Source organism: Protopterus annectens, chromosome 1.part0, assembly GCF_019279795.1.
Source record: "Protopterus annectens isolate FY-2018-M chromosome 1.part0, PAN1.0, whole genome shotgun sequence".
NCBI lineage: Eukaryota > Metazoa > Chordata > Ceratodontiformes > Protopteridae > Protopterus > Protopterus annectens.
Genome location: NC_056725.1, coordinates 639,473,727 through 639,485,966, shown reverse-complemented (window position 1 = coordinate 639,485,966; position 12,240 = coordinate 639,473,727). Strand labels below are relative to the sequence as shown.

The following is a 12,240-nucleotide window of genomic DNA, read 5'->3' as shown; positions in this document are numbered from 1 at the left end:
ACACGATACCACACTCTGGCATCATAGACAAGCTCAGCAGCCTAAATGTAAATCCATATGTCACAAGATGGGTAGCAAAATGGCTAACAAACAGAACCCATAAGGTCAAAATTGCTGGAGCCATGTCAGACTCAAAACCAGTCACGAGTGGTGTCCCAAAGGGATCAGTCTTGGGACCACTCTTATTCGGCATTTACTTCTCAGATGTGAAAGCAAATATGGGAGGATTATGGCTGACAAAGTTTGCAGATGACTGCAAACTGGGTGCCATAGTTGATTCACCTGCTGACACACACATCCTACAGAAAGGTCTCACTGAAACGGACAACTGGTGCCGGAATCATGGCCTCAAACTTAATGCCAAAAAATGTATAGTCATCCCCTTTGGGAAAAACAAAGTACCCACAAATTATCACGTAGATAATAACCCACTGAATACGGAAGAAGTAATCAGAGACCTGGGGACTCAAGTCGATAGTGACCTCTCCTTTGACAACCATGTTGCCAAAGTGGTCAGAAAGACATTCTACCTTGCCCATCTCATCAAGAAGGGATTCTCATCCATATCAAAGGAGGTCATTGTACCTCTATATTCCTCCCTTGTCAGGCCCATGATTGAATATAATGCTCCATTTCGGATGTATCTCACCCGGCACATGCAACAACTGGAATGACCCCAGAAGTACCTCACCAAGAGGATCATAGGTCTCAAACATGTGCCTTATCCAGCTAGATTAAAGAAACTCCAGCTCTATTCAGTAGCATACCGCCTGCTCAGAGGTGATTTGTGCCTAACATATAGGGCCATGTCCAACCAAGAACTGATGGACATGCTCCATCTCAAAAAATCCAAATCCACCAGAACCATGCGAGCTAAAGATTTCAACCTCTGCACAAATATGAATAGGACATGCTGGAGGGATAGATTCATAACACAGAGGTTACCCATACTCTGGAACAAAATCCCAGTTCATGTGAGACAGAGCCCTTCATTGGCACTGTTCAAGAAAAATCTCGATGCATGGATGGGAGATCGCAAGTTTACCCCGGGAGTCACCTCAGTGTCACTACTAGACAGAGGTATAGTTTACTAAATAATGGGGTCCCACATGTGTCACTACTAGAGAGGCGCAACTATATAATACGGGGTGGCGGAAGCGACATCACTGTTGGCTAGGCTTATAAATGCCCCCGGGCAGATAGCCTAGTACACTACTATGAAACTATGAAACTATGAAAAATCATGGCAAAGAGAGAAAGTCAGTCTTTACTCTTCAAATTTGCTTTTTCCTGCATTCTTTTAACACACCCTACTTGGCCAAGAATGCATTGTAATAACTGTAGAAAAATAGTGCAATTAAACTACGGTTATAGATGCAATGAGGTGCATTTTAGAGCTATTTTCCTACCTTTTGATTCAGTGATGACCTGACCAAAATGTGAGCAAGGAAGGAAGTCCAGTCTTTTTTTTCCTTTCAAGGAAGAAATAAGATCTGTCTGACAAAATAATAATTTGGAATAAATAAGAAGACAAATGATTGCAAGGATAAATAAATCATATTTGGGAATAGTACCTGCACCCCCCCAAAAAAAAGTCATCTTCTGTGTATGCCTCTGGTGTTAGATTGAGAAGAATGCACAGATGGCCATTGTCATAATTCAAGAGGGTCTGTAAAGCCTATAAGCAGCAAGCCTCCTCATCTCTATCCCAAAATATAGCCACCTGCCGTATACCACTCTGATGTCAGACTGAAATAAAACTGGAAGAACTAACATAATACCTCAACATATTTTAAGCTATTGCTTTTAGACATATAACACAGCATGATTACTGGCAGGCAGTGAGGGCAAAATGCCAGAATGAATGAATAAATAAATAAAAGAAAGATGTCAACAAGATAAAAATTATGTTTAAAAAGATAAAGTTTATGACATAATGAGATCATCTGTCCCATACTTAATCTCACATAAACCATTCAAATGACGTGTAGCTAAAAATTAATCTTATGGTCTGATACAATGGAGTACTAATATAGTACCATAATGACCAGTGGGAAGTATCAGTAGTGGTTAATGTTGGCACTGTATTCTCTGATGGTATGATACTGTATTTTTCAACGTATGCATCATGTAGCTATTTATTTATTATACTTAACAGTTTTTACTGTGAAGGAGATGAAGGCTTGAGTAATGCAGACAGAGAAAACTAAATATAACATGGACTTACATGAGGTGTATGAATTCTTCCTTTGTTCCTTCTTCTACAAAAAAAAAAAAAAAGAAAAATAAATAAATAAACAGTAAACAAGTCTTGTAACTCTTTCTATACCTAAGGTTCACTGATATATAGTTGTATAAATGTTTGCCATAAACAAGATACCTATAAAAACATGCCTCTTTAACAGCTAAATTTTACTGAATGTAACAGCAGAGAAATAAACCATTTAAGTTTATAAAACTAGTGGGGGTCAAAGTGACACGCTCACAAGAAGGCCATCAGTTTCACTTGGTGTGCATGCACTTTCTGACATAGCTTTCACTGTAAACATTTGCAAGGATAAGACATAAGTGCTTGGCATTAGCCATGGCAAATTGCTTTTACTTATTGTACCAACTAATGGTCACTTACTGGGAAGGACAATGGTCACAAACTGAGCATTCATCAGACAAGAACTGTCAGAATAGAAAAACAACCCTCATGACAGCACGAGATAACCTGATACTGTAACACTGTGGAGACATGCTCAGGAGCTTATTTATGTTTACTTTTTTTACATATTTAGCTGCTGCCTAAACCTAGCCACCTTAGAAAATATGGAAACAAGGTATTTCAACTCTGCTCTAGAAGTTAAAATAGAACAAATCAATAAATGAGAATAAATTAGAAGTGTTAACAACTGAATCTCTGGAGCGCATTCAGACCTCCTAAACAGATGAAATTTAATGAACCTTCTGTAAAAGAAATTATGTATCAATTATAAAGTATACCTAATTATATAAAGAGACTTTTATACACCTGAAAAGTAAGCTAAAATGGACAAGTCAATAAATAAGTCATGCTGGAGATGTAATGTGGATATTACAACAGACTGGAATAATATTTTTTGACTGTATATTACTTCATTATTTCAGGATGACTATATAGATATTTGGTCAGGCATTGTGTACAGATAAGTTTCATAGTCCTAAATATTTGGTGATGCAAAATATTCTCATACCTTCCAGTGTCAAAAAAGACCAATATTCTCTTTTATGGTGTACACTGGCTATAGTTAGAAAAACAGTCTATAGAAAATGGCTACAAATGGCCTTAGTATTTTGTCAGAATTTTGTGTTATTTCTTAAACTAAAATATGGCACAGAAGTATAGATCTATGTCAAATGATTGTTTTTAGAAACTCGAAATTCATATGGACAAGACCATACGATAGAGTTTCCGAAAACCTGAACATCAAAAACAAAAAACACAAAAATCTACTTTATGTTATGCACCCCCACACCCTCTGCAAATTATATATACCCACTCCAAGATTGCACTACAGTGAGGAAAATGGTAAATTTCCCGATCCTCACTGTATCGCAATCTCCATTCAAAAGCTTTGAGTTTTCAAAAACTCGATGATATGGTCTCAACCATATGAATTTTGAGTTTCTGAAAACTCGATCAACTGATTAGGATCCAAACATATATATTATGAATTTCAGCTTTCTGAAAACTCGATCAACTGATAGGGATCCAAACATATATATATATATATATATATATATATATATATATATATATATATATATATGTATACCAACTTCACAGTCACAACAAATCTTCTTAAAGAAGTGAATCATTGCTAGTGCATACTTAGAAATTTCACTGGCAATGATTTCCTATGGGAAACTGCCTTCAGAGTTATGCCATTTGTATTTTGTTCTGGACGCTACCATTGCTCGAGCAATTTCTCCTTGAGCATATGTAGGTGAGCTGAATACCTTTTAATACTTTATGTATTACTCATAAGTCAATGAGGTCTTTAAGTAGTAATCCTTCAATGTGATCTACATATGAAGGACAAAATTAATGAACAGAGCACACAGTGTACACAGTTTATAGAGTGCATTTAGATTAGCATACACATTGAATTACAAATCATTAGCGGACCGGAGTTCCGCTGTGGGCGACCCCTAACTGGGAAAAGCTGAAAGACAAACAACAACAACAACAAGATAGCTGAATATTGAATTAATGTTGAACTATAAATGAATGGTAACCTTTTATGACAGAAAAACTGAATATGTGTAATATGAGAATATTGTACAATTCAACCAATAAATAAATGAATTAAAAAGAGGTCTCAGTAATAGATACTCAAATTATGGGACTTACCAGATTTCAGAGGACCAGAGTTAGGTAAGCAAAATAATGCGTAAGTCTCTAAGCTGGTCCTGGGAACATATAACAGTCAGTCTCCTGATGCCCTGAAAGGTTGCATCAGGGTGCAGGGCACCAAGAATTCTTTCAAGTAGACACAACGCATACTGTGTTAGGCATGGAAGGTGACTATTAGAATTTTAATTAGAGACCTGACAATGACCAACTGCCACTGTAAATCCCACAGCACACTGCTATGACTGGAGCAAAAAGCACACATCAAAATCCTGGTCACAGAGTTCTATATTTATGCATGTATGACCACTGTCAGATCCCAAGATGACATCAACAACTGATCAATTTGCAGATGGAAATAAGAAGCCCTGACAAAATCTGACACCTAGTTCTTGAGTGGTAACCTTTCCTCAAGAATTACATCAAAACAGTGGTCAGAAAAAAAACTTCAATCTGTCCCTCTCATAATATAAAAGGGGGGCTGAGCAATGGATGAGTGGCAGCATGGACCAGCACTACCTCTATCTTAAGAAGGTTCAGTTTCAGTTGACTGCCATCCACTTTTCTCCAGCACTTATTGTGAGATACTGTTCTTAATGCAGCTTCTGATCTCCAACCAGAAAAATCACAGAAGGCTATTTCATAATACTACACTGTAGCTTTACTAGAGGACTGAGGAGCAATATACTCTTTTCAGATTTACAGCAAGCTGGAACTGCATTAAAGTAAATTATGTTAATTACAAAATTAAGTAGTATACCATTTACAAACATCATAAGTAATCTCAAAACAACTTATTATGGGAATTTTAATAAAGTTTACTATAAGATTACAGTAAATGCATCATGAAAAAATATCTGGTTAGTGTAGGGGGTATGTAACTTTAAGATACATGTAATGTGGTATACTTTCTAAAAGATGTCTGGGTAAACATCTCAAGGAGACTACTACCATGTCCACATGTGTTGTCTATGTTGTCTATAGAGCATTCTGGCAAAACATACAAACAACACATGGTGTCAGAAGTGAAGGAATATATTTGTTTTCAAGACGTGTTTAAATGTAAAATCTGAAGTCAGAAAAAAATGATCTAACTGCAACTATCAGGAACTCTCACTAAAAACAGTTTGATAGAAAACTGGAATCTTTGAATCCAGATATCTGATGTTTCCTCACAGAAAGCTAAATAGTTTATAAGCCTGAAAAGGTACAACATGCTATAGTCCAGCATGCCACTGGGAAAGAAGCCTTAAAGGTAATGAGTAGAATAGCAGCAATTAGACAGTTTCATAGCTTCATAAGTATATACTAGGCTAACGACCACCAGGGCATTTATCAGCCTATCCAAACAATCCAACCCAGTTGTGTCTCTATGCAACATGAGCATTTATTAGGACGGGTATGTTAGTTAGGAAGTTTGTAGAGGTAATGTAGGGAGGATAATGATATGTTAGCTTGAGCATTACTGTCTGATGCTAACAGAGACTTGGAGGCCAGATCTGGGGTGAATTTCTAATTTACCATCCACTGGTTAAGGTTATGCTTAAATAGGGATAGGGATGGACTCTGCCTCACATGGATGGGGAGCCTGTTCCAGAGCGTGGGGATCCTCTGAGATACATATCTATCTCACCAACAAGTCTTGTTTATGTCAAAAGCAAAATTTAAACCCTTGGATCTAGTGATTCTTATGCTGATCATTTTGTGGATGTGTAAAAGGTCCAGCAGATATGAAGCTTAGGATGCCTTGTATGGCATGCATAGATTTCCTCTAAGTAACCTGTATGAGACAAGAGTATAGAGATAAGACTTTAAGGTGATCAGTACAGGACATGTGTTTATACCCTGGATTCGCCAGGTATGAAACGTTTATGGATGTTCCAAATGTTGCATATATCTGGACAGGTACATGCCGAATGGACATTATACTTACTGATGGGTCTGATAAGGGCCAAATAAAGTGGCACTATGAATTCTTTGGACCTGGATGCCATGCGCTTACTTATAACCTGAGTGACATAGAATGCTTTTATTACCACCTTGGCCATATATTGGTCAAAGGCCAGATTACTGTCTACATATGTCCCCAGATCCCTGAATACTAGAATAACTCTTAGGTGTGTCTTCTAAATGGAGTAATTGGCCTGGGTGGCAGATTTCCCAAAAGGCACTATAACACATTGAATTTTAATCTGTGACAATGGCACCAGTCACTTGTCTGTACTAGACCCTCTTGTAAGATGCTTGTGTCATGGAGGAAGCTTCCAATTTACAGTCGTCTGTGCGGTGTCTTTGAGGTTTTGGACATAGTTGTAGAAGATCTTGTGGTTGTCTTTAACCTGTGAGGCTATCTTGACCTTGTAATTGGCCTTGTTGGACTTTATTAGCCCTCTTAGTTTCCTGTTTAATTTAATTAGAGATCTCTTATTATTAAGGGAGTTGCCCGTTCTGATTTTAGTCAACACTTTTCTTGTTTTGGATTTACTTCTAGTAGGTAAAGCAGCCTCTATACTGCCATTTACATGGCTGTACAGGGTCTCTATGAATATTTCCACACAGGTTGCTCTGAGCTCTGGGTTAGGTGAGGCACAGGATTTTGACAAACTATTGCTTATTAGGATGTAGTTTGCTCTGGAATAGTTAACTGTTAAAAGGTTTGCTGGGGCTACCAAGTTGATTTTTATTTCAAAGGAGACAGCTCTGTGGTCTGAGCTTACTAGCAAGGATGTAATACTATCTGTTCAAGGGTATTATTGTTAATAAATTCCAGGAATCATTGTGCCTGTCAGTATGAGGCACTGTATGTTTCCCAGTCTATAGACAGGTAGCTAAAGTATCTCACAGATAGGATATTTGGCTTAATGGTGAATATCTCTTGTAGGTCAAGGTATGAGCTATGGGATTCTAGGGACATATAAGGTGACTTATAGCTTGTTAGGATATGGCATGAGACTTTGTCTACGGTGATGTGTACTTATATATATTCTATACATCATCCTGTTTAACAAATATAGTTATGCCTGTTGCTAATATAGCTTGAGACTCTTCCATTTGTGTCCTTGTCTGTGCAGCTGATGGTCTAAATGTGTGAAATTCATTGAAGCCTTGCATTGCTGGAGTGCCTTCTGAGGATTTAAACAGTGTCTCAGTAATGGCACAGATGTCTATGCTCTCCAGAGTGAGGAGAGCTTGTGGGGTGTGGAATTTCTTGTTAAGGTTCCTAGCTATGAACAGTAACACCTTTAGATTTCTTTGGGTTTTACTTGCTATGTCAATAGGTTTGTTAATTTGGCACTGCCTCAAAATGGCTCTGAGGGGGGTGGATAAAGTTTTAGCCAATATTCAGAAGCCTAGAAGAGAGAGGTGCAGACCATCCTTTGCAAAGCAATGCGGTTTGTTAACCACATCCTCCCATGCTGACAAATACGTAAGAAAAAAGAATGAGCGTGCCATCTCTTGCTCTCAAATATTTAAATAACTGAAACACTCAGTACAAACTGCAGTTTAGGTGGAAGCTTGGTAGCTCTTACAAGAACTGTTGAAGTGTTATAAACAGCGGTTTAAATTGAAGCTTGCTAAAACTGTTGAGCTGTTAGCAGCTGAAACACTCTTGATACAAACAGCAGTTAGAATTGATGTTTACTAGCTCTTACAAGAACTCTTACAAGAAGTTTTGGGCTGGTAAGAACAGCTGAAGCACTCTTGAAATAAACAGCAGTTTAAGTTGAGGCTTGCTAGCTCTTACAGGAACTATTGAGCTGTTAAAGACAGCTGAAGCACTCTTGATAAATTTTAAGTTGAAGCTTACCAGCTCTTAGAAGAACTGTTGAGCTGTCAAAAACAGCTGAAGCACTCGATACAAACAGCGATCTAAGTAGGAGCTTCCCAGTTCTAATTATACTGTTAAAAACTCTTTATTATATAAAACAAATAGTAAAACAAACAGTAAAATAAAGGATAAGTGCTTTCGGTTATGCTTAACCTTCTTCAGATCCTCAGTCTAATTAGAACTGGGATGCTCCTACTTAGAAGCACTGAAAATTGCACATCCATGTTGTCCAGATCTGTATTTGGGAGGGCTACTCTAAACAGTGTGCTGAGTTATACAGCGGTCTCCTTGAGTGGTCTCGAAGGTTTAGCACAAGGCTAGGTTGGGTTGTACTAAGATTTGATAGTAGTGCTGTTTAGTGTGTAAACTAGCTACTCTAAGCTTGTCTGCATGCAGCAGCTTTGTTTTAACCACACTACGTTATGTTTCAGTTTTAAGGGAAATTTATTGATAAAACCTATACTGACATGCCTAACCAGTTCAAGAATTATTGTGAACCTAGGAGGAGCTTGCTGTTTCTTTATCATTTCCTTTCTACAAAGGTAGCAGGTCCTACACAGGTTATATAATTCTTTGTTACTGAGTTGAATGAATTAGCTAAGCCCTACTGATTTGGTGAGTTATCTGAGTCATTACTAAGAGAAAGAATAATGATGTCTTCATGGTATCAGGATAAGCCTTGATGCTGAATTAGGTTTGACAAGCACTCAGGGTGTTGGAGTAGTCAACGAAAGGTGAGAGAAATGGCAAGGAAGAAGACTCCCCACCTGTCTCAGGGAGATGGAAGTGGGATGTATTAGGCATGTGTCTGGATAAGATTCTTGTGTAAATCAGCAGATGAAGTAATGTTGTGGTGTTGATGAGGTAGAAGCAGCATCATTGCACTGGTGGGGATGAGTCTTTTCATCACTATCTGCATACCCAATATGATATACATAGCCTAATATCACCCTGTCTCACACACTGCTGCATTCATATACAGTTTCAATGCTAATCTAAATTCCTTGCACTTAGACATTGGTCTTCATCAGACACAAATACAATGATATGTACAGAAACAAAACCATACAGTGGAATGCATGTACAAATAAACTACACAACGGAAGAGAAAACGTATTGTCATTAAGAATAAACTAAACATCCCAGCCTCTTAAAGTGAACTCCTAAAGATAAATAAAGAACCTAGAAGCAAAATCAAATCCTCCAACTCCTCCAAAAATATGTATGAATTGAAAAATGTCATCTATATAAATGCCAACCCAGCACTGCAGCAAGTTTATAGATAACGGTGACACATACTCATCCCGAGGACACAGCGAACATATCTGATATATTTAGCTCTGTCTTTACATCTATATCTCCTCTCCCAACATATCCCCGTATTAGAATGCCCACACCCCTAGATCACTTCAAAGCAAGCTCGCTGGCACTCTACAAGGCTAGGAACACTAGATCCATGGGTCCAGACAATGTGTCATTTCACCTTCTTGTCAGCACCAAGCACAGCCTTATAGACTCACTATTAAATCGAGTCAGTCTCAACCTATTCATTGGTTTCTTGTCTGAGGTTTGGAGAACTGTTGTAAGTCATCCCAATCCAAAAGGGAGGACCCACCACTATTGCTGGTAATGACAGACCTGTATGCCCAATCAGTATTATCTGTAAGGCAATGAAGTGCACCATTGTAGAACTTACTAACATTGACATCAGAAGTCTACAATCCCTTGACCCAAATCAGTTTTGGATCTTTAAAAGTAGATCCTTTTTTGAACAAGTCACAGATGCTAAAGATGCAGGCAAATCGGTGCACACTGCTTACCTCTACCTAGTAAAGGTATCTGATATATCCCACACTCTGACATTGTAAACAAGTTAATCAAACTAAATGTAGATCCCTGTATAACTTGCTGGATAGCAAACTGGCTCAGTGACAGAACCCAGTTTGTTAGTGTAGAGGGTTTGCTCTCATCAAAAAGAGCTGCTGCTAGTTGAGTTCCTCAAAGATTAGAACTTGGGCCACTTTTCTTTGGTCTTTACTTCTGTGACACAAATGCTGATGTTAATTGCCTGTGGTTGGCCAAGTTTGCAGATGACTGTAAACTTGGATCTATCATAAATTATCCAGTGGACTCCCACATTCCCTGGGGATGGTCTAATGCTTACAGACACATGGTGCCAGGACCATGGCCTTAAGCTAAATGTCAAGAAATGTAGTATACTGTCTTTTGGCAAATATGTTCTTGCTCAACTCCAGGATAAACTATATCCCTAAATATGAACAAGTACCTCTTCATACCTTATGGCTCCTTACTCCTCCTTGTTCACTCACTTCCTTACTTCAATCAATTTCTCCCCCCTGACTCTCTGTCTAAATATGCCATAGCCCTGTTTCTTCTCCTACTTTATATTACAATTCTGTTTTTGTATTATACTTGCATACATTTACTTTTTCTAAACTGGCTAAAATTTCTCTAAATATTAAATCTTTACCATGTATGTTGTATCTATTCTTAACCAATGTATTCAAATTATGTCTTCTTCTTCTTCTTTCGGCTTTTCCTGGTTAGGGGTCGCCACAAGGGATCACCTATCGGCTCATGATTGGCAGTGGAGTTTTACAGTGTCGAGTTGCCAGCTTGGCACCCAACCTTCCACAGAAGGCACACACACACACGCACGTACTCACGCCTAGGACCAATTTAGAGTGTCCATCCACCTACAGCATGTCTTTGGGATGTGGGAAGAAACCAGATCACCCAGAGGAAACCCACACAACCACAGGGAGGACATGCAGACTCTGCACAGAAGGCACCCCCAGCCGAGGATCGAACCAGAGAACCTCTTGCTGTGAGGCGGCAACGTTAACTGCTGCACCACCGCGGCCGCCCAATGTATTCAAATTATGTCTAATTTGGTATAATTATTTAAACTGTAAATGTTTTTGTGTTATTTTTCAAGACTGTAAAATTATTCTTCTTAAAATATTTTTGTAATATTTTGGAGCTTTTCTCCTCGGACCTCTTCTGAAAATGGGCACCTACCCAGCCGAACTTTCCTGGGAATCAAATGTCAATAAATAATACACATATACCTACCACACAGTTATTAGTGACCTGGGCACTTTATTGACAGTGGACTACCCTCTGACCACCAAGTACCTACTACCATTAGGAAATTCTTTTATCTTGCCAGCCTGATTACTGGAGACATATCATATAGGTCAACGTAAGTATGTATTATCTGTCTATCTAATTCTCCTTTATCAGACCCCATAATAAAACATATTGCCCCTCTCAGTATGTACCTATGCAGACATATAACACAAGTGAAAACACTGAAACGTAAAATCACTGAAAAACTTCCAAAAATAACGAATGGCAAGCAATGAAAAATAATCTGTTTATTGTATTTAACTAAAGCGCTTTTCGTACGTAGCATGTACAAACTTCATCAGAAAAGGGAACAGAGAATTAAAGTGCTATATAAATACCAAAAGCTCAAAGTTAGCTGATACATCAATTAAGATACTAAACTCATTAAAGACATATTGCGGAATCAAAAGCTTACTATATAATAAAGTTTAAACACTGTAATAAGATATTAAATGCAGCACAAATATACCAAAACCTATTAGTGTAATCCACTTGTAAAAACAATTTATAATAAAAATAACTACATAAGTATATTGCAAATATAAAACGGCAACAGAATTTATAAGTCATGAATTACTTATAAACAATATAAACTAAGATCTAAATGTGTATGAATAAATAAATGAATTAATAAATTAATAAATTAATAATAGTACTACCATATAACATTAATCCTATAGAATTCCTATCTACTAAGGCTTTTAAGTTTTAATAAGGCCATTATAGAACACATGTCATTTAAACCTGGCCAATTATATGAATACAATATAAAAAAATCTAAATTAGATAATGCATTGGCTAAGCATGTTTCAGAATACCCCGCACATACTTTTAAATTTTGGGTGTTAGATCAATTAATACCCAATATTAGGGGTGGCCC

The 12,240-nt window shown here is 37.7% G+C and overlaps 1 protein-coding gene across 1 annotated transcript in view; it reads right to left on the bottom strand.

Moving 5' to 3' along the window:
- Positions 1–12,240, bottom strand: part of LOC122793708 (apolipoprotein L1-like) — a 294,046-nt gene that overhangs the window by 178,301 nt on the left and 103,505 nt on the right. The window contains exon 4 of the mRNA XM_044061925.1: positions 2,228–2,261. Coding sequence (XP_043917860.1) covers positions 2,228–2,261 — 34 coding nt within the window. The remainder of the gene's footprint in view (positions 1–2,227; positions 2,262–12,240) is intronic.